This window comes from Amia ocellicauda, chromosome 6 (genome assembly GCF_036373705.1).
Source record: "Amia ocellicauda isolate fAmiCal2 chromosome 6, fAmiCal2.hap1, whole genome shotgun sequence".
NCBI lineage: Eukaryota > Metazoa > Chordata > Actinopteri > Amiiformes > Amiidae > Amia > Amia ocellicauda.
The window spans coordinates 8,973,239-8,999,431 of record NC_089855.1 but is presented as its reverse complement, the minus strand read 5'-3'; the positions used below and the strand labels follow the sequence as shown (position 1 = coordinate 8,999,431).

The following is a 26,193-nucleotide window of genomic DNA, read 5'->3' as shown; positions in this document are numbered from 1 at the left end:
GACCTCAGGAGGAATCGCGCATGGGAAACAGACCTGTGTCGCCTCATACTCCTCGAGCAGCTGAAGGGCCCTCATCACTGTGTCTGTAATGATTTGTGCAAAACATCATAGTCTTGTTAGGAAAGTGTACGTTTCCACGGAGGGCTGTTGCTCAGAACGTCAGATTTAAAACAAGTCTCCAATGCTGCATCTCCTCAGCATCTTTGGATATTTTCTTAAGGTTGTCGTTTGATTGCACACAAATTAAATATTACTACTACTACTAATATTACTACACATTCAAATCATTTCACTAACTTGGAAATATATAACCTTATACTCTGTGCTTGGACAAGTACAAAATTGTAGTAATTAAATTAACATACACTGAAAACTCGTTATACTTTTCCCACCGATTCAGTATACATAGCAGTTCTTCATAATAATTATTCTTTATTTCTTTCTTTATAGGGGACAGAACGGGACTGTTTTAATAAGCAAAAATGAATATTTAGGTTATAGTCGGTATATAAGTATCGAGTACATCAGTATAATTCAGAGAGATGTAAAATGCAGATTACTCTCCCTTTACCATGCGGCCTGTTACACTCATATTGAACTATATAATCGCATGATGCTTATTATTCATGAGAACGGACCCTTATTGATATGCTAATGCTATTAGATTAGGCTTATATAGGCTACTTTTTCATCTCAAAAGAGAAGAAAATCTGGTGCTTCTGCTCCTCAGTTCCCTCCTTTATCTCTAGGTCTGGGGTCTGAGATGGTTAATTGGGCAGTAAAGGCACAAGCAGGGCAGGACAGCTGTGCCGCTCTGAACAGACTGCGCTGGATGCGCGACCGGTTTAATCCCGCAGCACCGGCGCCCCCCTACGGAAGCCGGGAGAACAGGATGACGTCACGGCCTGGTGACGCGCTGTCATGTGAGCAGCGGGCGAGTTCCTGCCGGGACAGAACCAGGAAATAGGACCGTAAACACCGCGCCGCACGGACGGGCGCCGGCTGCTCAGCACTGCACTTCGTTTCTCGGCCTGCTTTCCAACGCGCATCGGTCCAGTTTATCCCTCTCCGTGTGCTCCCGTCCCTGCTGTGCTGTCTTGTCTCCAACCCGCTGAAAGCCATGGCTTCGTTGTTCAAAAAGAAGACGGTCGACGGTGAGTTTTGTCGCCGGCTCGTAAACTTGTTTTGCGGGCTTTTGCGTCGTACCTGTGGGGGGGAAGTGTTGGGTGGGGGGTGAAACGCGTGGAAACAGTGCTGTTGTGTGTGTTGACCTCCACGGACAGGAGGGACCGGGGGAGCGGAGGAGAAAAGGCACCACTTGGGAAGTCGAGTGCGTTTGTGGTGGAGAGAAGTGTGTTGATCATGTTGAGACGGACGAGAGGGAAGTTGCTCCGTGTGGGAGGCAGGGCAGCCAGCGGTGCTGCTGCGGAGAAATGCCCAGCACTGCCCTCTCGGAGCTGGAAGATGAGACCTGATCGTACCGGTGACCGTGGCGGATCACACGAGTGAGCGCAGTTTGTCCAGCTGTCAGTCACCGTGCTGTGGTCGGTGAGCCTAATGACTGCTTAATAACTCGTCAATTGTGCAACACACTCACGCCGGCAAGTAACTACAACAAAACCTACATAATCGCATTTTACACATAAACAAATACTGCGGTAGAGGACAAGCTACTCGGAAACAGGTGTACATTTCCAGTGTGTATTTAAGTGTAGGAGTGGAATTCATTCACAGCGTCACACAAGTTTTGTGCTAAATCAATATAGCTTTCACTAGGGAAATGAATGTTAAATTCCACTCAGCCCACCATTAAAAACCACAGCTTCAATAAAACACATTCAAATATTGTCTACTTCTAACCTGGGAAGCTGGGTGGCAAATGCATTAATGTGTGATGTGTGTCTGTGTGATTGCCTGTCTACTGAGTGTCTTTGTGTGTGTCTCTCTCTCTCTCTCTGTGTTGAACTGTATCTGCCTGTCTGTCTGTTACATCTCTGTGCTGAAATGAACTGTTTGTCGTCTCCTTCCTTCAGAGTTGTGTGGCACAGGGAGTGTGGACTTGCTGTCACAGTCTATTAATAACCCAAAATGTGAACCTCTGCTTCACCTTGGAAAGGCGTCAGAAAGTGTCACAATCAAAAGCGCGACGGACGGCTAAAGCCTGCACTAACAAAGACTGCACAGACTCCTCCATAACGCACACAGCCCGACTCGCAGACACATGATAGACGCACTGTATTCAAGTACACCCACTTTTGATTCATTGTTAAAGATGATGAATATCTTAAAAATATCTTAATGCCTGCTTACCTGTTTTGGATTACCTTTTTCATTCATTCATTCATTCATTCAGGTTTTTATTTGCTTCATATTGCATCGTTGTTATTGTGTGATTGAATCATAAGTCCAGTCTGCAGTGGAGAAAGTCCAGGGTCCCGTAGCCGAGCTTCAGCAAGTCATCGATTTTGCAGGGAGAGGGTGAGGTCTGAATGCCATCACGCAGCGGCTCCTGTTCTGGGTGCTGTTGTGCGAGAGCAGTCCTGGGCTGCGTTGTGCGTTTTACACTTGTTACAGGGTTTCTCTCCTCCTATAACTCGCTCATCACCACGTCACCCGATACGTACGTGCCAGTCCGTGTCACGTGCACAAGCAGGGCTGTTGGTGGTGTTGCATGATTCCAGGGGGTTTTGTGTAGGGAGTAATTATAATACTATTTATAGCAATAATGGAGTGGATGGAAACTTTTATATTGTATCGGTAACACCAGGACAGAGCTCGAGATTATCCAGGATGAATCTCTGTGTGGGAGTGTGTTAGTGGGACGCTCACTGCAGATGCTGTTCCGCGTGGGAAACTTAGAATTGGGCTAGTTTTTAAAGGTAGGATTTTAGATTGAAACTAGAATTAACTGATTATTTATTATTAGTAGTAGTATTACTGTTACTATGTATTATTATTACTATATTTCTTAGCAGGTGCCCTTGTTCAGGGTGACTTGTTTTTACATACAATTCCCCCGATTTTACATCTGTTTTTTTACTGGAACAATACCAGCTATAGTGCCTTGCTCAGTCCCTGACTGCTGCAGCACACTACTTTTATTATTATTATTATTATTATTATTATTATTATTATTATTATTATTATTGTTGTTATTATGCTTGCTGTACTTTAACCCCTTCCCAACACCTTTTTTCTTTTTTTTTCTTTTTGTGTTTTTTGCTCTTTGCTTTGTGTATGACTGTGATGTCAGAGGTATCTAAGCTGAAACTGAGCCCTATAAACACATTAAGAGGCCCTACAGTGCTTAATGGTCCATTGCTGTCTCAATATCCATGCCTACAGTGAGGCAAGTGTACGGCGCTCTGATGTCCAGAGAGTTTTGACACATTATTTCACTTGTGTGCTGAGAGGGTAGCCCAATGGGTTTTTGTGTTGTGTTTTTAAATGTAATTGCCATTCATGAAGGGGCACATAGCCGACTGATTGGAGTGCAGGAAAGCATGTCCTTCTTGAAACCCGACTGCTGCAGTGAGGCGGGCAGACAGTGTGGGGCTCTGTGTGGAAGTGTGTAATTGTGGCTTCGCTCGCTGGGAGTTTGCAGCCGTGGCTTTGTGACAAGCTAGACAACTCTAGCTCTGGGACCGAGTCCGCCTTGCATTTTTAACAGCCTTCTCCCACGGCTGCATCGTACTGACAACATCATACTGCTTTGCGTCGGCAAGCCAAGGATTACAAAACTTATGTCGTAGTACTGTAAACCTTGTTGATTTCAATTTTTGAATGGGTATTTAGCTGGTCCCTGATTTTTTTTTTTAATGAATTGCCCATATCAATAGTCAAATCAGAAAGAAAACAGTATTCATTGTTATAAGAAGATTTAGTTGGGATTCTACTACATGAGACACATTTCGGCAGGTTTAAACAGCAGAGCACTGCAGTGTCCAGGGAGCTGAGGAACACTGTAGGGTACAGGCAACTGATTTAGTCAGAGTCTTAATATTTTTTTTTGTTCGACTTCTGAACAATCAAGTTAGTCTTTCTGTTGAGGTTTTTCCCTCCAGAGAGAGTTGGCCAATAAACGAGGACAAGGGAACATATTGTAACAGTGACTAGTAGGCGTGTCCCACAGTGCGGGTGTGACGTTGTGGGAGAGTTGAGCAACCGGTGCGGCAGGTCTGTCAGACAGGTCAAAATGGACGTCTTGCTCAACAAGCAGGAGGTTGAGATCAGAAAGGAGCTCGGGACCTGTGTGTGAGGGGTGACTCACTAGGCTTGGAAAGGATAAATTGTCCCTGATGTTTTGACTGTTGATAACTTGAAGGTGCTTACATTTTTAAATCTTATTTGAGAAACTGAATCCTTTAAATCCAAGGTTTCGATGGTGAGGGTTTGTCTGTCGAAGCACAGAGCCATTCCCTCCCTCTCTGTCCCCCCTGTGTTGATAGTGCTCAATAAACAGAGCTGCCAGCACGTGGTCCGGTCACCTGCCCCGGGCCGCCCCTGTCTCTGTGGGCTGCTGGAGGACAGCACTCCCCAGTACAGCGCTGGTTGAACTGTCTGCCCGTCCACTGTTCTGTGCCAGGAGCTGGCAGTTTACACACAGCAGGACAACGACTCTCTTGCTTTCTTGTTCTTTTAATTCTATGTTTGATCTTTATTGATATTCCACTGCCTGCTGTGAATAACTGCACCTCCGTATGAACCCCCATGGTCATGCAAGCCCAGCAGCCCAGCATCACAGTTAGTGCCCAGTCTATGCATATATACAAATATGTATGAATTAATGTAATGGAATATCTTCATTAGTTTAAGATGTCATCAATCCTGTTTTTATTATTATTATTATTATTATTATTATTATTATTATTATTATTATTATATATTACCCTGCCACCCGTGTTGATTTCCTGTCAGTGAGGACCCTGAGGGAGGGACCCTGATCCCTTTCTGAATGCCAGAGCCCTGATCGTCCGTTTACTGCTCGTTTCACAGATGTCATCAAGGAGCAGAACAAGGACTTAAGAGGAACCCAGAGACAAATCGCCCGCGACCGAGCGGCGCTGGAGAAGCAGGAGAAACAGCTGGTGAGTGCGAGGGGTACGTGCTGGAGCAACGTGGGGCTGTGCGTACGGGCTGCTCTACTCCGACTCTCGGCCCCGGGACAGTGGGGGGGTCCATAGTCCTCGCAGGGCGTCTCTGCTCTGGACACGCCTACACTGTGTCTCAGCATTTGCATGAGTTTGGTTTCCAGTCTAGAAAAAACAGTTTGGAGGTTGGGTGATTGAAACCTTTGTATCAGTGTGTCATTTGTTGCTAGTTCTGAAATCTAAGAAACTAATTTATTTATGTATATGTTTAATTATATGCATGTTTTATTTTTTATTTTGTTTTGTAGTTTTAAAATTGTACTGACATTTTACGATTGGAAACTCAAAAGATCTGTCCTGTCAAAGAAACATTGTAGAGAGGCTTAAAAAATAAATAAATAAACAATAGGAAGAATAAATAAATTGCCAATGCCATCTCCTCCTCTATGTCAGTGCGTTTCGGCTCTCAGTTAGGCTGTGCTGTGAAAGTGTGTGACACCGCGAAGCTGCTTTTACCAGGCGGTCTTGCCGCTCCGTGTCTCTGAGCGCAGGGGGCCGCCTGCTGCTGCGGGGGGCTGCGTGTAAAAGAGATTAAGAGAATGTTTCCAGCTCTGAACAAAACCTGTAGCACTGCGCCGCTTTTAAAACAAACATCATAGTGCGCCTGTAATTGCCTCTCTGGGGAATTCTAATTTATTTCGTTAATTAATCCTTTTTACAATTAATCTAGTTATCGCTGTGTTGTGGTTTTTTTAAAACTCAGATTTCTGAAAAACAGAAATGACCTATTTTAGAAGAGTTTAGCATAAATTGAACAGCGCTAGGCAGGATTTTTCCAGCACTATTTACATTTCATTTAGTTTAGTCTTCTCTGAGCCTAAAGCATGGCAGGCATATGGTCGACTGTTTTCCTTTTCTTTTTTTTATCGCAGATGTATTTCACACTTTGTTTTCCAACGAGGTTTTGAGTAGTTGTGTAATGCGAGGGACGATATCAATATCTTTTTCATCTTGCTTATTGTACAGCTGTTTCACTCACCACCTCCTAATAGCTCTGAGTTAGCAAAATTGCAAGCTTTTTATTTTTCATTATAGGGCCATTAAAAGGACGGTTGTTTAGGGATACTGAGGTCTTCTCCCAAGAATCAAATGGAGACGTACATCCATTTAAAAACTGTAGTCTCAGCTGCCGCTTTTAAAAAAAATAAACTTGCATGCTGCAGATGTGAGGTTTAATTACCTGGTGGCACGTACTAATGGAAATGGCTGTGGAGAATAAACGCTCCTTTAGTAGAGTCTTCTCTCAGACTGGGTCGAAGCTGCTGTTTGTAGTCCGTCAGTTGTTGGGAATACACTGACAATTTATACATTTTTTTTTGGTTTGGTTTTTGATGATGTCATGCAGCACAATTTTCTCTGCAATTCGTTTCTCTATCAGACTTGTCATTGGTTCTTTGTAAACTGCTGTAGGAGTAAATGTCTTTTTGTAAATGTCTATTCCGAAACGAGCCTGTGGTCTATTAGCTAAAGTGAAAAGCTGTCTATCTCGCCGCTGACAGTGGACATTAAAAAAGAATAAAAGACCCACTGAGTTTCAATGGGACTTCACACTAAACCTCATGCACTCACTTAGCCTCTGCATTGCACTGTGTGTTGAATCATGAACTGTCAATACACAAAGCGTGTGATCACCTATATGACTGGCAGTGGGGGGGCTGGCTCCTCCCCTCCGCCTCTCCCCAAGATGAAGCCCAGACTCTTGGTAAAGCAGTGAACAAGACTGACTCGAATGGGACAGGTTTTATTCAGCACACACTAAACCATATTCATTGTGTAAATACGATTTTCTATTCCCTTAATTCTATAGTGCCGTTTAATCTCTTGAAATGTCCCTGATCCTCAATGCTTCTTACGCTGTGCATCTGCAACACAGTGCTGTGTTTCTGTGTGTCTGAGTGACTGGGTTAGTGCGTTTCTCTGTTCTGCTTAGCAGGCAGATACAACGGCTGCTCAGGCGGCACCTGCTTTACCTGCATTACACGATTATCCGCTTAGTGCATGATTTGCCTATTCAGCTGTTCGGGCTCTTGGTGAGAGTCGAGTGAGAGGCTTTTCTGTTGGTCTTGGGCCGATGCGTTCAAGTGCGTTAGCAGCGCTGTCACCGTGCGCCTCTGCTGACGCACTCCTCTAATGACAGTTTAGCATGCGTCTGGTTTGAGCGGCGGGGGAGGGGGAGTGCGCCGGCGTGATGAGACCTCACACCGGCCCGGCGGTGTCCCGGGGGCCCAGCGGGGCTGCAGAGCCTGGAAAAGATGAGGGCTGAAGGCACAGAGAGCTGTGGGTTTATGAGTCTCGGACAGGCAGGCTTGGGTGGAAATAACGCTGTCAAACGGCATTAAATTAAGATGCATTTAATCTTTTCCCCATTAGAATCACCGCCCCGTGTCTCAGGGGTGTGGAGTTATACTCTGAAGGGACATGATGCCATATTTATAATACTGAACATGATGTTAAATTAACCACAGAAAAATCATCCAGTGCTACAAAATAATGAAACAAAAAGGAACATTTTATCTGCTGTTTATCGCTAACATCAGCATCCTGAAGAGAGTTGTGCGTCACTTCCCCGATCTGTGTGCTGTTGTATTGTCTTCATTGACTTAAACATGCAGAAAAACTGCCAACAGTACGTTGTCCCGCGGCTGACTGGCTGCTCTTCGGGACTCGTGTGATACTGAAAGCCTGTTTGTTCACGGTTTAACAATAACTGTCTTGTAGAGAAGAAGTGGCAGGAATTATTGTATAGTTCTTCGTGGAAACCGTGGTGAATAGCCGAGACGTCCGAGGGGGTGGTGGGGGATGTTGTCGGGGTTGATAAATGCTTTCACTGCTGATGGAAACGGCACTTGTTTGAGGTCTTGCCGGTAGCTCCTTTGCCGTGGTGAGGAGGGGGGTGCAGCTGTACTGCACGTCTGGACCATATTGGGTGTCTTGGGGGCAGCAGTGGAAATTGCTCAGTATTTGTTAATAACAGTATGTTAATAACAGCACTGAGGTCTGTTTAAAATAATTGATGTAACAATTAACAGTATTTTTCCATTAGGCCCTTAGTAGCCTGAATAGACATCCGGCCCACACTTTAACTATAATATCTACTACAACTTGAAGTCTACAGTCTGTGGGCACTGCAAGCTTCATCTGATGCCATCTCTCTCCCGCTCAGGAAATGGAGATTAAAAAGATGGCCAAGACGGGCAACAAGGACGCCTGCAAAATCCTGGCCAAGCAGCTGGTGCAGCTCCGCAAGCAAAAGAACCGCACGTACGCCGTGAGCTCGAAGGTCACCTCCATGTCCACGCAGACCAAGATGATGAACTCCCAGATGAAGATGGCGGGGGCCATGTCTACCACGGCCAAGGTAAGAGCCTGGGCAGATGTAGCCGAGCTTGATTACCCCTGGTGGCTGTAGTACTCTGCGAAAGGAGGTTTGAACAGCCAAGTATCCGTAATCTTGTGACTTTGTTTCCAAAACTGCTTCGTTGCGTTGAGCCGCACACCGCTTTAAATGTTTAGATGTTGTTGCAGACTCGACGCAACGGGCACCTGTACCGTGTGTGAATGTGGGCCTCCATTAAGGCAGTCCTCTGGGGGTTATTAAGAGCAGCGGCAACACTCGTTTTGCTTCACAGCTGCTCTCACACTTCCATAATGAAGAATTTGAACTTAAACTAATCTGAATAGTAGGCTGAATGTAGGTAAATTGTCTCCAGGTCTCCACATTGAACTAGACCCCAAACCGGCTGACATTTGGTTCTAAGGGTGTCTGTGTGTTGCTTTATTTACCTTCCTGTTGGGCAGTTTGTCATGATATTTGTACTGGTGCTTGAACAAACATGTAAAAAATCAGATCAGCCTGGATGTCATCATCAACCCTGGGGTTTTGTAGGCATTGATGCATTGATGTATTGATGTACAAGTGGAGTATTGTTCAGAGATGCCTCAATCCCCTTCTGTCTAAATCTCCGATCAGCTGCTTTTGTCACTGGTCTTTGAACGATTATTTTAAAATAAGGTCAGATGGAATTATTCATATGAATTAATAAATAAAAATCTCTCTTTAAAGATCTGACTCATTTCTTAAGTTCGGTGCGATTAATTTTTAAGCGCCTTACAAATAATAACTTCTTATCAGATGCAGATGGAGTTCCCTTAAATTATTCACGGGCCATCAGGAGCCACGGAGGAAAAAACATTAGATCGAGGACTCCAAACTTGTTCTGCTGCTTTGAACAGATCATTAATCTTTCTTTTCTATTTGATATGGAAAATGTATCACACTGAGAATGATTTTAATTTCCGAGTGCATAATAAGGACCTCCCCCGGCTGGGACGAGGCTCCGAGGCACGCCGGCGCGAACGACAAGAGGAAGATCAAGGAGAGACGGTGCTCGGAGCAGGCATGGGGCGGGATGTTTGTTTAGAGGGAGAATGCGTTCCTGTGGTGGCACGGAAAGCAGCCGTGGCCTCGGGGGATCAGGACCGCGTGACGCTTTCGCTCGGCGGGTCTCCTACTCCTGCCTCGAATGGGGTGAAGCCTTCAGACGAGTGCCGTTTAGAAGGCAGAAAGAGAAACGGGCCAGGAACAAAATACAAGCCTAGATGAATCGGGGAAGATTTTAGCGCAGAGAGAACTCCGACTGAGCCCCCCCCAGTGTGTGATGAATCACAGCTGGTAGTTCGTGCTGTAAATAAGACGTTGTGGGTCTTGCGTTGCTCTCCTTGGGATGTTTGGGGCCTTAAATCCCCCTCGGATGGGACTTCTGAACTGTTCTCTGTATTCAGACTTTTTTTTTTTCATTTGTTTTTCATGATTGTGTCTTTCCTCCCTTCCAGGGGCCCACTGAGCTCGTAGTGCGGCCCAGTCTGAGCAGCGCTCGGCTCGGTTCAAGACTGCCGTTTCCTCTTATCAGTGGGGACAGCGGGGATTAGACGCCTGGCAGTGAATCGACACTGGTTTCACAGGCGTCTCCACAGCCTTCTTTGTTTAGTTGTCGTTGCACTGCGTGTGTGTGTTGGATTGTGATTATAACGTTGCCTTCCCTCTGTCTGAAATATCCAGACAATGCAGGCCGTCAACAAAAAGATGGACCCGCAGAAGACCTTGCAGACGATGCAGAATTTCCAAAAGGAGAACATGAAGATGGGGATGACGGAGGAAATGAGTAAGAGCGTGTTTATTATCGTTCTCTTTATTCTTATGAATAGTAAGATTGAATGGTGGTGATGGGGGAGACTGGGAGAGGTTTCTTTGCGTTTGGAGGGAGAACGAGGCTTTGGCCTGCGTCATGTCCGGCTGCACTTCAGGTTCACCCCCAGCCTTCCTCGCCACTGGGCTGCAGCTATCCACCCATCTCTCTGTCCCTTCCCATTGCCAGCCTTTGTAAAATGTCCTTTCTTCCGGCTCCAGTCAGCGACACACTGGACGACATCTTCGACGAGTCCGGAGACGAGGAGGAATCGCAGGACATCGTGAACCAGGTGCTGGACGAGATCGGCATCGAAATCTCTGGCAAGGTGAGTTGGGGAAGGGGAGGTGCGTCTCGTTACACGCACAGGGCATCTAGACGCAGTGGGGGGGACGGCAAGGAGATCCCATCATTGCTCCTGCCGTGTGAATCCGTTTTGACTTTGATCCAGTGTGCAAACTCCCTCTCCCCATTACTCCGCTCATTAGCCTTCGTTAACGGCTTCAGGTCTTGTAGTCAAGCGGAGAGTGTGGTGAACAGCCGAGACATTCGGGGGGGGGGGGGGGGTTGATGGATGCTTCCACTGCTGATGGAAACAGATCACTGGTTTGAGGTGTTGCCTGTAACTCTGGTGATGGGGGTGCAGTCTGTACTGTACGTCTGGTCCGTATTGGGGGCCTGGGGGCCTGGGGGGCTGCAGGGGAAATCACTCGTTTGCCTCCGTGCTAATAACAGCCCCGCTTTCCCACAGATGGTGAACGCGCCGTCCGCCGGCAGGAACCTGCCCAGCGCTGCCGCCAAGACCGCCACCATCTCGGACGAGGAGATCGAGAGGCAGCTGAAGGCCCTGGGAGTGGATTAACCACCGGAGAGAAGTGCCTCTTAAAACCCGAGCAGATGCTTTTTAGTCTTGTTTCTCTTCTTTTTATTTTTCTTCCATGGACTGTATCTGTGGCAACCGAGGGCATCTCAGAATGAGTAATTACCAAATTAAAGAAATGTAAATTTATTCCTAATCTTGATTAACACAATGTTTTTTTGTTTTTTTGCCCGTTGGCTTTTGTGTTGTGCTGAATTGTGAAAGAGGAGAGGAGGGAGAGATCGGCCCTCACCTCACAGAAGCTGACGCCCCCCCTGTTTAAAAGCCACTCGATACTTTCCATGTATTCTAGAAACAGTATATGCAACGTGGGCGTGGCAGGCTATGTGTATGGACTGACGTACCACTGTGCCAGTTAGCAAGACGCCCCCTGGAGGGCGGGGTCCCAGACGCCCTTCACTGCCGCCGCGCTTGTAAAGGTCTCATCTGCTCCTGACGCACGCAGGAGATTATAGCACCCCCTATAGATGCATATTGTATGGGGGAGGGGGGGTATTTAACTTATTTAGGCTTTTAAGTTTTGTTTTGCATGGTGTGGAGGACGGAGTGTACGTTTCACAGGGTCGGTTCCTCGTCTTCCCCCGTTCGTCGCCTCAGAATGCTGTGAATTGTAATTTGCAGATCGTGTCATATTCCCATCGGCTCTGTGTCAGTAATTCTGCCCTAGGTGAAGGGTCTCGTCTCAAAGCTGCTGACGTGAATAATGATAGAAGCCGACCCAGCAGTCTTCCTCCTCACGTCTGCAATTGTAAGACGTAATAATTTGACAAGAGAACTTCTGATTCTGAAGTGCTGATTCTAAGATTTCGAGGATCATGGTATCAGTGAAGGCTTATATTAATTCTGTGGATCTGAGCTACAGGTGTATTTTTTTTTTTGTATTCATCTTCTGTCGGACTCTTGATGGCAGCTGCTCTGGAATCGTTGTTGTCACCCACATCTCCATCCATCTCAGAAAGTGGCAATGCCAGTTCTTAAGATCGACGCCTGAATGCTTGAATGAATGAATGCCCTTTTTGTTGTGCGTTACTCTTGCTGACCTGTGCTGAATGTCCAAACAATAATTTGTTAGAGACCTTTATAGTTAATTGTGTGTGTGTCCCCCAAACACACACATGAATATTGATGTTTCTCCTTCCCCACCGTTTGAAGTTGCTTTTATGTAGTTGTTGGTCTCTTACAAAACATCCGAACGCGTGAATGGCACGGGTTATAACTGAACGCAATGAGCGTCGACCCAAAATGACACAACCCACCTTCAGTCCCCGGCAGGCGTCTCCTCTACATTTTAAAGTCATACGCGCAGTGCTCAGGTACAATATGATAATAAAACTGTGATCTCTTCAGCTCAGCGTCTCAAGACCTCTGATGAACATGTGCCTTTTGGGAGTCAAGCCTTATTCGTAGGTGATTCAATACTATAGGGAAAAGATTGTAATTAAAGCAACCACAAAAATAACACATTTTGGACACTGGTGATCGAGCGATTCTCTTCTCTATACAGGAAATGTCCTCGGTTCAGTATTCACTTCCCAACTCGCCCTGTAGGAATAGTGAAGCCACTGACCTGCTTTCAGACGAACACACGCGAATCGCCTGTACAGTTAAACCAGGCCAGTCCAGGGAGCTACTCTGGATGGTCGGCTGCCCATTCGCGCTGAACTGGGGCTCCACGTCGGCGATCCTGCGGCCCAGCTGGGCTCGGGCCCGGTCCTCTGCAGCCCCGTTTCCCGCTGCTTGCCTGGTGCGTCTCTCCCTGCGTTGGCCGGCGTCCAGTCATGCTTCATACGCAGCTTCCCAACCCCTTCCACTGTGCGCCTCTCTCCCTCTCCGCTCAGCGTAACGGCATCCAGAAGCAACGGCTCTGTTCTCCCGGCCAGCTTGTCATTCCTGAGATCCGAAAAGTGCTGCTCGACACATTTTAATTCGTAGTAGTAATAATAATGATGATGGATCTGTAGTGTTGGCAGAATGCTCGTAGCCGCGGACAGGAGTGTTGTGTGTCCGTGTTCGGGGGCTGAAGGGCTGAGGTGTCTCCCCAGTGTGTCCTGCATCATTTAGACCCATTTCCCATCCCCAAGAAATCTCATCCCGCTGAGATCCGAACCTCCTTTCAGCTGCTTATGAAATCATTATCTCTGTTGATGCACAGAGGTTTCCCCGTAGGACACACACCCACTTATGTCTGTGCAGGGACAGTTTTTTCATTTTTATTACACAACGGCACCTGGGAGTTTCGCTGGCCATTAATGAATTTTTGTTGTTGTTTTTAATTCTCATAACCGCTTTATAAATGCTGGGATTAATCAAGTAATGCTGAGAGTGGAAACGTTCTTAAGGGGAAATCTGTGTTTCTCTGTAACCCAGTCTTGTTGTATATCTCAGATTTCACTGTCACTACATGGAAAATACCTGGAAAACACTCCTGTTCCTCTTGTTTTTTTTTCTCTAATGGGTGTGAATAACAAAGCAGTTTTCTTTTTAAGGATATGATTGCCTCTTCTGTAGATATTGAGCAGCCTCTGTTTCCTCACAGTATGTTTATTTAATACATTTAACATAAAGGTTGTTTTTAGACCTTTTAATAATAACAACGAATGTGTGTGTTTCATTAAAATGATTGTACAGTTATTTGTTTTGTTATCCCTTTGCCATAAATAAATTTCTTTTCGTATGCAACTTACTCTTGCGTCGCGTGTGATTTTCTGCAACTTAATATGGTACAAAACAGACAAAAAAGCACATTAATCACTAAGATATGCTGCAACATTTAAATCAAAGTGCTGTTCATTAATTGCATGTTCAGATCTTAATTAATTCTGAGTTTGTAAACCTAAGTTTTAGGTTTCCTTTCAAGAAACCGCTGACTGGGCTGGTTGCGTTCACATTGCCTACACAAGCGCGCTGAAACGAGGGAGAATGATTAAAGCAAGTGTTCTCGATGGCCCACTACTCCTTCATACGACCGTGAACGCGCTGAGAGGCAGGTTTTAAATGTGCTGCTGTGAATAATGAACCTCTTGTGATAATGTGACTAATTTTACCTTCTGATGGGGTTTTGCATTGTGCTGCACGTCCATGAGTACCTGCTGACGAGCGTCTCTCAGACGAAAGAGACAGTGTTGCATAACGAGAAATGGAAATGCAGGGCTGTTCTAATGCCACTGGCAGTGTCTGACAGCATGGTGGCAGTGTGTGACTGAGAGTGTGAGAGAGTGTGGCAGTGCATGTGGCTGTGTGTGTGTGAGACTGTGTGACTGTGGTTGTGAGTGACTGTCTGTGTGTGTCTTCTGTTCCTGAATGTGCTACCTGCGGGATGGAGCTGCTCGATCAGGAACTGGACAACGACCTACCAATTTGAAGGGGTGCAGGGGCTAGGACACTGAGCTGTGGAGGGATTCTCTGAGGAGACGTTGGCAGGGACCACTGTGTCCTCAGTTTCATTTTTGTCGCAGGGAAAAGACGACGATGATCAATTCGTTTGAAAAGCATGCAAACACCCCAAAATACTGATGTTCCTGTTTTTCTATTTCCTTTCTAAAAACAAAAAGTAATGGGATTAAAGGTGTCGTAACACAGACTGAGTTTAAATGCCTGATTATTGTAATGTTTGGATTATTGTACAATCCCAGCAACAGGGCCTGTCCTCGTCTCTGACTACTTCTGTTGTGTAGTAGTGGCTGAGTCTTCAAACTATTTCAAAATAAGTATTGGCCAAAAAAATACACGCACACACACACACACACACACATATCTTGAAATAAAGTATGTCATTTTGCCATGTTTTATTGCATAAGTATATATATTTATAGAAACCAGAAACATTGTGCTGAGGACAAATTCCCACCTTGGACTCGACTGTAATTATGCGATGCTGTGGGTATAAATCACCGTTAGCAGATGCATACGGACACAGCACACCCAAGATGACAGTGTAAATAATAACTGTGCACCCACACCAAATATAACCGCAGGTGCACTGGCTTGTTTATTGCCACATTAACCGCAAGCTTCTTCTCCGGCACATCCAGTGTAAATATTCACAGCTCGGCCCAATAAAACCATCCTGTGATCGTCAGAGTGACAGTAATTCAGGATCATGAATAGACAATAGGCTCGTGGAGGGACACGGTTAGAGTCTCCTTCCCCCACAAGATCACTCGTACGGGACTGACGCAAGCAGGACCTCCCAGGCAAAGAGCCCCGGAGCAGTGCTGTCCCGAGGAGGAGAGCAGGAACCCTGAGGAGGCTGCAGACCAGCATTAAAACCTCTGTGAGCTACATGATGCCACTGTGGGCATTGTTACACTAATTCACTTCATCAAGAAGACTTTAGGAGTAACTTCCCTCCATCCAGATGTTTGTTGACACGGCCCCTTGAAGAAGAGTCTGTGTGTTATTGCCGGAGATCTCATATTATATTTTTGATAGATTTTGTGTAGCACAGATTGAATGTTTGAATTTCTTATGTCATTTCCTTAGCGATTTATGTTTTTAAGGAAAATAGCAGATATGGTCCAGCATTTCCAGCTCTTTGATAATTTCTACATAAACATTGTGGAGGATTTTCAGAATTATAATAATTATTATTAGTAGTAATACACTGGACATACATCGCTGCAGACCACAGTTTTAATGGAAATCGCTGTGAAATTATGTGAAATTGTTTCATTTCTGAGGCACGCAGATAAATCCGATTATCTCTGTGATGTTTTTGCAGAGTGAGATATGAAGTCTGCGTCTTTTTATTCCTTTTCACCATTTTCTCCTCTAAACTGAATGCAACACGAATGCCACATCTTTTTCTTGTTGTTAAATCAATCAAATAAATACTTAAGTTAAGTGCACATAAAATAATTAAAAATAATGCATTTAAATATATCAATTATGAGCAGGAACCCAACGTGTGTCTTGTACAGATGATACACTTCACTTGTCTGGGCTTTTGGGTTTAGAGTTAAGGAGTTGCACTCTTTTTTAAGAAACCCAAGAAAATTACCAAGAAAATCATTCAAATCGAACAGCCTTTTTGTGAAGTACATCTGGGTTGAAGCTGCTGTCCACAGGACGCTGTCCCCCCATGTCCCCAGCTCTCTTTCTGTGTCTCTAGAGCCCAGTTTCAGAGTAGTAACATAGCTCTAACCAGGAAAGAGCACGGGGTCGGTGGCAGCAATGCAGTGACGCTCCTCCCTGGTCTCAGCAGGATTGAACCTTTCAGTAGAAAAAGCTTATACAAACGTAACTGAATTATATGAAAGCCCCTCAGCTGACTGTGGAGGAGCAGGACTATGGTGGTCCCAGCTCTCACCTCAGATGACAGATCCAGGTTGGCAAGCTTTTCTGAACGTTCATTGCTAAACCCGCTGGTGGACGCAGATCTGGCCGGCGTGCGTCTCTATCTGCAGGCAGAGGGGTCCTTGCCGAGGGAGTGGAAGTTGCTGTGGTGCAGGCTGGTCTTCACGCGCTTCTCCCTCTGCCGGCGGTTGCAGAACCAGACCCTCACCACCTCCTTCTCCAGGTGCAGCCCCTCGGCCATGCGCACAATCTCCTGCGAGGAGGGCTTGCTCTTCTCCCCGAAGTTCCTCTCCAGGGCCTCCTTCGCAGCCAGGCTGGGAAAAACAGATAATATCATATTTCACAAGCCACTTCCAGAGAAAGAAAAAAGCAGGAGTAACCGTCCAGGCTTCTAGGAAACGCAAAGGGTAAGATCTTCAGGAGCAGTGCCCCTCTCTCAAGGCCTTCTCTCCCGCTAAAGCACTAGTGTCCAGCTCCTGTTCTCAGACCTGCATGACTTACAAACATATCCTCAAACCTCGAAGAGCTGAACACCTTGAGCTCGGCCCCATGCCGTGCTGTCCCAGTGTTGTTAAACTCTTTCAGTGGAAAAGCAGAAAGGATGAGAAGCCCAGGCAATACCACCCCCCACCCCGCCTCTTCCTGCAGGCTGTGATGTCACCATACCTGATGGTGGTCCTGCGTTTCCTCTTCCTCTCGTTCATGCCAATCTTCTCGTTGAACAGGGCTGTGGAAAAGAGCAAGACACACCTTGAGACCACCTCAGCTGGAGCTGGAGTTTTCTTCTTCCTATTGTTGGTGCTACTACTATTATAACTATTGTGACTGTTATTATTATTAATATCATTGTTGTTGTTATTTTACACAGTAACTGAACTCTACTAAAGTCTTTCCCCTCCAGTTAAATAACTGTGCTCTCTCTATGTCACCCAGCACAGTGGGGGGGTTTGCCTGTGAGCAGCAGCATCGCAGCACAGCGCTTCTGCTGAGCCGCACAACCTGCTGGATGCGCGTTTCTGGCCTCACACAACACAAATGGAGCCCCCGGGTAGCCTGCCAACCCCATGGCGGCGGTCCCTCGGCTGGCAGGTTTTGGCTCTGATGGGCTCTGGCTGCTGTGAAACTGGGACACACAGTCCCCCCAGCGCATCTCACCGCCAGCCTGCTCTGCCTCCTCCAGCCACTTGGCCAGGATGGACTTGAGCTTGCAGGCGTTCTTGAAGCTGAGCTGCAGGTTCTCGAAGCGGCAGATGGTGGTCTGGCTGAACTCCGAGCCATGCACCGCCGCCAGCGCCTCGCCCACGTTGGTCTGGGTGTATCCTGGGAGAGGAGCAGAGGAGAGGGTACCGGATACTGTAGATGACAACAACTGATTTCTGCATAAAATATATATACATACACTTCAGGTTGTGTTATTAATGTTTTATATTTCGATTTATGAAACAATAATGAAGGAAAGCAGACGGATGAGTGCACTGTTGGTGTCAAAGCACATTCCCGTGGCGTTCAATACAAATTTGAGGAAACACTTAAGAAACAATGCCTGCTGTGTCTTTAATGAAGGTATGGCACGGGGAGAGTGGCTTTCCTCTCAGGCCTGTTCTGCGCTGGCTTGTGTTTTGCGTTTTTCTGCCCCCGGACCCGAGAGCAGACAGAGAGAACGTGTGAGGAGCGAAACACACCTAGTTTGATTCTCCTGAGCTTTAAGTCATTGGCGAATCTCTCCAGCTCCCGGATCTGGGGCGAGTCCATGTCCACCGGCTCCTCGGACGGCTGGCTCTTCTTCCTCAGCTCCTGCTTGAAGTCGGACAGGTCAGGCTCATCGGACAGCAGGGCCGGGGGCAGCGGGGGGAAGCTGTGGCCCAGAGCGCAGGAACTGCCGCTCAGACCGTGCTCCGGGAACTTGTACAGGCAGGGCGCCAGGCTGCCTGCGGACACAAACACAGGGCCTTAGTGTCTGTGTTTTTGATCTGTGCCTCACCCTAATTAAACACCTCCACAGATAGGAGAGCCCTTTTGTCACAGTGTTTCTGCAGTCCTTAAAAATGTCAACAGGGGCACCTAAGGGCCCATACAGAGACTCTGGCCCCCTTGCTGTCTGACAAGGGAGGGACCTGAGGGACTGAAGTTCTACTCATGACATCATCTCATTCTCCTGCAGCCACAGGTGCTGCTACTCACTACCACTGACACATCCATACACTGACGGACAATGACAGGACAGTAAAGTGCGTTGAAGGACTGTAAACTGTAAACTGTAAATCTTTAACATTTCAAACTCCAGCTCTCAGGACTGCAGAGTGGACAGCGCTGATTCACTCACACTGCACGTCCCTGCCATCTCATCAGATCGGAGAAAAACAATACACACAGAGCTGTGTGGTGAGCTGGTAAACAGCGTCATCTTGTGGGTAAATGTCCCCCGACACTCCCTCTTTATTTCCCCCATTTAATCAGAACTTGAAGTGGTGTTCATGGCATGTCATAAGAATAATAACTGGGATTTAAAGGATACAAAAATCACTCAGCCCCCCCTAGTGGTCAGATTACACTGCAGGTCCATTGACAGTCACTAGATGGCGGTATTGCATTACTAAACTCAGAAAAAACTGGCACAGATTTGAGAGATTTTATAAGATCAGGAATTATTTTTAAAATTGATTTGTCGCTTTTAATTTACATGGAGTGTATTTAGAGAGAGATGCCCAGAGAGCAAGTCAAAGCCAGCGGTTTTGGGCTGTCCTTCCACCTTAGGTTTGACTTACTTTTTAAGGCAAATAACCCCTTTTTTTCCAGATATTGAAAGGTATAAAGCCGGTAGGATCCCGGCCCCGGAGGTCTGGAGTGGCCCGGCTCTGGACCGAGCTCAGAACCCATTATTGCTTCTGTTTAGTTTGCCATCCATTTCTGGGGGTTTCACGAGACCCTTGTCACCTGTGTCTGACCACCTCCATGGTACTGAAGGAGGCAGACGCAATATTATCTAACTTAAACCAAAACTACACATCCCTGCCCCCCCACAGGTGGGCTGTAATGTCAATCACACGGGCCCACCATCAGAGCCCACCTTCCCACCACGTCCAGAGGGGGCTAAGTAAAGGTGTGAGTCATTTCAGATCATGTATGACCTTTACTCAGAGCCTGCTGCTCGAGTATCTTCCACGCATGACTCACACCATGCATTTAATTCATGGTTCCCACATCCAACCCTCTCATTAGTTATAATCATTGGAGGTTAAATATATATCATATACACACGAATCTGTAACTGTGACAGGTAACTCACTGCAGTTAAAAACAATAAAATAAAACGAGGGTTTAAAATGGCAGAGAGAAGTCATGTTTGCTCTCGATGCGAGTTCAGTGCTGGTGAGGGACACAGGCCTTTGAGAGATGTCCCCTATTAGTAGCTACCTCAGCAAACTAACTGTCAAACCATGTGTGACCAGCCTTCAGACTTATTGAGGTCTTGAGCTGGTTTTGGTGAGGGGCCAGTCGGGGGCCCGGTCTTTAGCTGCAGTGGGTTTGCGGCTGGTTTCTGGGCCACGTGTCAGATGTGAGCTGGGCGCTGGACGTACCTTGCAGAGAGTTGGCTCCGTTGACGACGCTGGGGTGGGGGACGCTGCAGGTCTGCAGGATCCTGGTTTGGGAGATGCTGGCCGAGAGCATTTCCTGAGCTGTGGATCGAACACCCGGATTAGCAGGACGATGCACTCGACGCCTGACTGACTGACGGGCGGCGAAGCTCGAGCATCATAACAGACAGAGAATGAGTCGACTCAAACTAATTAGCACGTGCATCGTTATAATGGTGTGACAGTGGCAAGTCAATACTGACTGCTGTGCATGGATGGACAGTTATGGACCGTGCCACCTCACTATTGTTGTGTAGAAGTAAGTAATGAGTGTCAGAACTGTTCACAAGGCAATATTTACAAGGTGTATAAACTACAGGAAATGTTATGATAATCTGAGGTTACTACAGTTAATATACTGCTCTACACACTGAACTGAGAGCTCTTCATAACTAATTAGTAACAAAATCCACCTGAGGTCTCCAAAGCAGAGAGAATTAGTTGACCTTTAGGAACAGCAGTTCTGACGTGGGCAAATCTCAACCAGTTCACTTCGTCTGCAGGGACGCTTTAAACATATCAGGCTGTAGGAGAGCAGAGGGCTGACAAAGACTCGGATAACTGACTGGATGCCCTGGGGCAGATCCCTGGCTTCAGACCGTGCTGTGAATCATCGTGATGCTTTACTGAGAGTTTTGAATCAGTAGTTTAGTGGCAATGGCATTGTTCAGACCATGACTTGTGTGTTTGTTTATGTGTTGTGAGGATTTCTCCCCAGCCCAGGCCATAAACTGTACGTATATTAATGTTTAAGCATCCCCCACCCGAGACTCACTCAGAGCACAGCACCCTCGATCTGGATGATCCACTTCGGGGGTTCTTGTCTTGTCCAGCTAGTTGGTGTGTTTGCATATATTCTGTGCTCTGTGTCCTATATCCTGAGGTCTGTGCTGTATTCTGCACTCTGTGCCCTCACCCCAATGTCCTGCCCTCTGGGGGCTACACACTACGCAAAGCACTCACCTGCCATCATGCCGTAGGTGGTCTGTTGGTTGCTGTAGTGGCAGGGTGGGACAGAGTAGTGCAGGCCGGCCGGGGTGCTGCTTAGCGCGGAGGAGGACAGGTGCATGTGGGAGCGCTTGGAAGACTGCACCAGAGACAGGCCGGACGGCACTGTGGAGAATATGGCACACATCATCCATATGTGTGTTCATTTATTAACACAACTATTGTTACAGGTAATTGAAAATATAATTGTATTATTATTATTTTAAGTAGTGGTGGTAGTATGATTTAAGCAAAGCAATATCATGTGTTTGGAAACTGTTACGGCATGTCTCTCAGCAGGGCACTGACAGACACGTGTCTTCCTTTCCCTATTCAATCTCTGCTGTATGTCCACTGAGTTGAGGAGCCGGAGAGACTTCTCCTTGACCAGACAGGATACCACTGGGGTCTTTTGAGGGATGAATGTAATTGGCACTTCCCAACTTGAAAGCACAGCATAAAACTCTGGATGAATATCTCTGTGCTATTATTGAAAACTAGGAATATAGAAAACTAAACACTGCATGCAGTAATTGTGCTGGAATTGGAAACCTTTCATTTAGAAAGAGCCAACAAGCAAGATGAGACGTCCCACACAACGCACACAGCTAAACTCATGTGCTGAAAATCCTCCACTGGTTTGAAACCTTCCTTTGGTTTAGATTGTTTAATGTCTATGTGTAAATAAAACAAAAATGTCCACTATAATTACACTATGGGGGAATAGAACTATATGAAGTAACGCAAGAGAAAGACCTGGGAGTCTATGTGGACTCCTCACTTTCTCCATCCAAACAATGTGGGGAAGCAATAAAAAAGGCAAACACAATGTTAGGGTATATTGTCAAAAGTGCAGAATTGAGAACAAGGGCAGTGATGTTCAGACTGTACAATGCACTAGTTAGAGCTCATCTGGATACTGTGGACAGTTCTGGGCTCCACACTTCAAGAAAGATATCGCTGCTCTAGAGGCAGTTCAGAGGAGAGCAACCAGACTTATTCCAGGTCTGAAGGGAAAGTCCTACTGAGAGACTGAGGAACTGAACCTTTTCACCCTGGAACAGAGGAGACTACATGGGGACTTGATTCAAGTCTTCAAAATCATGAAGGGCATCGACCACATCAAACCAGAGGAGCTTTTCCAGATCAGCAGGGACACACGCACCCGGGGACACAAATGGAAATTGGGCTTCAAGGCATTCAAGACAGAAAACAGGAGACACTTCTTTACACAGAGATGCGTCACAATCTGAACAAACTCCCCAGCGATGTGGCTGAAGAGACAATTTGGGAAGATTCAAAAACAGACTGGATAGGATCCTTGATCACTTAGTTATTAATGGACAGCAAACGAGCACGATGGGGCGAATGGCCTCCTCTCGATTGGACATTTTCTTATGCTCTAATGTTCTTATTGTCACCTTTCTCCACGTCTGTTGGTCGTGTTTCTCCACTGTGTTAAACTCTCATCAGTAAATAGGGTTTAATATTTAATCTAGTCAAAGCCATTACAGTAAGTGGTGTGTTCTGCTAGTAGGCACCTGGACCGATAGACTTCGGGCTCGAAACTCTCTCTCAACTCCACTACAAACAAAACCACACCATCGGGAACTCCCTTGAAACAACAACCAAACAGATCCACACTCGAAATGCCTCGATAAGCGATTGAAATCCCTGCGATATGAGTCAAGCTCTGAAATTGTATTAAATCGTGAACTGTGCGAATGGGAGGACATGGAGTGTTATTGATGGCTCTTTTGTCGCAGTACAATCAGTGGAAATGAATCATTTTTGGTATTTCTCATTATTTCTTCTAACCCACAACGTGCCGTGCATTCAATTTCTGCTAAGCAGCGCTGTCACGAATGAGTCTGTCAGTAAATTAAAACGGTTTAATAATAATAATAATAATAATAATAATAATAATAATAATAATAATAATAATAATAATAATAATAATAACAAGGTTCAGTAGAGCCACATTATTTTAAAAAGCCTTCACTTTTTTATAAACTTGATCACATAAATTATTCCTAATATAAATGCTCTCTCCTCTTCAGGGTGGTAATGTACAATAATTTACTAATTTACAAAATCATTCATCACTGATCTGAACTGATTATTACTGATATGCATTACAGACTAAACCAAGTCAGGCATTTTTTACATAACAGGTATACATCTTAGGCATTACTACACTAGCTTTAACTCAGCTGTACTGCAGTGTATGAAGATGTTTGTTGTGAATTTCTCTGGCGATGACACACAACGAAGACTCGATTCAGTTTCAACCAGCAGGCTTTTTTATAATTGCGATTGTAGTAAATCTATAGTCAGGCCAGGTCACCTTTTATGACTTTAACGACCTACAGGCGCATCATACAACACATATTTAAATATAAAAAACTCACATTTCTCACACATTGGAAATGTCTAGTACTTAAGTGAATCGGTGAACGCTGATGGACTCTATTAATCTTTCACAGTGGGAAATAAATAAAAAATTCTGACCTGCGTGGTCATTTAATTGGCGAAATAAAGGAAAACTAAAATAATACCCACATATAAATGTGCACGCAATCACGCACACAGACACACACACACACACACAGCTTTCTTAATGCACCACACATTGATTTGCAGTAACTTTTGAGTACCCACACACACAGACTCATCTTCCATTAAGAGGAGGAAATATCAAGGCATTTCCTACCAAATCTAGAGACAGAACAAATCCCAAAAGGGTAATAATCCACGCCAACAACCCTGCTAATAAAGCAGAGGAAACCCTTAGCAATGTCCCGTGCACCACCAGCAGCTGGTTGCTCTCAGTATTGAGCCTCACTCTGTAACGCACTGCATTACAAGCTTTTCTGCTTTCTGTGCCGCTGTACTCTGCTCTATTCTACTTTAAAGTGTGATTGTGAGGAACTGTGCATGAAGGTCTCAGCCTAACAAAGACTACTACACACAATACCAGATACGTAGCGCTGAAGTGTAGCAAGACACCTCAGTGTGCCGTACCGCTACTGTACTGCACTGTGTACAATGAACACAATAGCAACCCTGAGCAGGGTACACTGGAGCTAGTATATGTTGTCAGTGTTAATCAATCAGTCAGTCAGTCAGTCAGTCAGCTCCTGTTCGAGTGCTGTAAAGTGTGTGCAGCGTTGCTGGGATGATGGCAGGCTCCTAGCTGTGGCCCTGTCGTTGACTGTGCGTGTGTGGAGACAGTGTGTGTGGCGATGGTGTGTAGCGAGGGTGTGTGTAGCAATGGTGTGTGTGTGACTATGGTATTTGTGGTGATGCTGTGGCAAGGGTGTGTGTTTGTGGTGATGCTGTTCGTGGCGAGGGCATGCAAGGCGGGGGCCCCCCGTGCTGTACCTGCGGAGACCACGCTGGTGGTGTGGTTGGAGACGGGCAGGCAGTCGACCGGGCCAGCGTGGTGCATGATCAGAGGCAGGGCGGAGGAGTCAGCCGCGAGGGCAGTGAAGGAGTCCGCGCTGGTGAAGGCCTGGCACGTCATTCCCTCCCGGAGAGAGGGGCCGCGCTGGGGGCCCCGGCTCCGCTGCTGTCAGGGCTGTGCCGCGACGGATGAGGGCTGAGGTCCTACCTGCGGCTGGGAGAGCTTCACCTGGACACCCGGGGAGCCACGTCCTTCTCGCTCACTCTCTCCGTCTCCTCTGAGAGCCGCCCCTGCATAAACTCATGAGCCAGGTGTGGCACACGCTCACCGTGTGCAGGTATTTATATAGCGCTGCTCATCCATGTTAATCCCGGTCCCAGGGGTATTGCCATATCAGACCGAGTCCCTCCCCGCCAGAGCAGGACAATTAGGGGGAAAGGGAAACCCGACACTCAATCCAGTCTTTGATAAATACATGTGGAGGAGGGCCTTGTGTGTTTCTATTTTACTGATGTGCATCTGCCACTTTTACTGGCTGTCATTTTTTTAGCCTTAATATTCTTTTCCCAGAGATAAATGTTCACTAAACAATATATGATTCAATCCACTGTGGCCTGAAAAGAGGAATGTTAAAACAAAATGTTTTCCACACAGTTTTGTTGAAGCGGCACCATCTTGTAAAAATGCATTGTGGAGCCTTCATACAACATTCACAACAGCGATCAAAATATGCATTAGGGCACAGCGGTGGGCGATGTGTTTTACTCCTTTTAATTGACTTAAAGTAAAGTGTCACTCAGACATAAGGGAGAGGTTATTAATTAGCCTCGGCAAATCACTGCTTCCGTTCACGTCCGCTGAGTTGAATAGACTGACCTCAGAGTAGAGGCAGGGTCTGAGATGGGCCAGAAAAACAGGTTCTGGGAACTCTTCCCCATCCGCAAATGTCTGAAAAATAACGGACAGAATGTATTGTGTAATAGCCCTGTACATAGGAAAATGTGAATGTTTTTTACATAGGAAACCCCCACAGAGTTGCACAGAACAAACACACATTCTCGTGTCCTTAATTACACACTCACCTGTTTGCAAATGCATCTCTCCCTCGCATCGCCCGACGCTTGCTGATGCTTTATTAATATGAGCACTAGCCTGCTTTATTAGCACCGAGGAGGCGGCTGCTTTATAATTATCCTCTAACCTCTCTCCTCTCATCAGGAAATCCTATAGGAGGCTGAGGTCAACACCTTGTTTGTTTAAGAAGGTAATTGTGGTGTTTAATTATAATTAGCTAACTGTCTGCATCCAGATCAGGCCCGCTGCAGTGCTCCTGGGGAAGCTGGCCCCGTGGGATTATGGGATGTTGTCTGCTTTGTGCTCTGGATTTGCATTGGTAAAGACACGTGTCTCACTGCGGGTGAGGGGTCGGCACTGTGATCCGCACTCAGTCGAATCTTAAACCCGTCCTTCACCCTTCTGGGCCACTGCATCTGTCTCAATCTCTTCTTCCCACCTGTTTCCTTGACGGGACACCGCTGGAAGCGCGGTCACAAAAGAGCTTAACTGCCACTGATGGGTATCGAATGATAAAGCGAATGGAATTTATGATATGTTCGACACATCAGTCGCATCACATAAAGAGTCAGAACGAGGC

General features: G+C 46.2%; 2 protein-coding genes across 2 annotated transcripts; one reads left to right on the top strand and one right to left on the bottom strand.

Moving 5' to 3' along the window:
- The first annotated feature begins 945 nt into the window (after positions 1-945).
- Positions 946-13,899, top strand: chmp2ba (charged multivesicular body protein 2Ba). Its single transcript, XM_066706023.1, has 6 exons — positions 946-1,154; positions 4,996-5,087; positions 8,314-8,508; positions 10,210-10,312; positions 10,558-10,664; positions 11,088-13,899. The coding sequence occupies exons 1-6, from the start codon at positions 1,121-1,123 to the stop codon at positions 11,196-11,198; spliced, it is 642 nt and encodes a 213-aa protein (XP_066562120.1). The 5' UTR covers positions 946-1,120; the 3' UTR covers positions 11,199-13,899.
- Positions 13,900-16,588: 2,689 nt separating this feature from the next.
- pou1f1 (POU class 1 homeobox 1) lies at positions 16,589-24,659 on the bottom strand. Its single transcript, XM_066707555.1, has 7 exons — positions 24,518-24,659; positions 21,110-21,259; positions 20,090-20,188; positions 18,194-18,439; positions 17,667-17,831; positions 17,178-17,238; positions 16,589-16,825 (listed from the first exon to the last, which is right to left on the bottom strand). Exons 1-7 carry the CDS (start codon positions 24,657-24,659, stop codon positions 16,612-16,614), a joined length of 1,077 nt encoding a protein of 358 aa, XP_066563652.1. The 3' UTR covers positions 16,589-16,611.
- Positions 24,660-26,193: the final 1,534 nt, after the last annotated feature.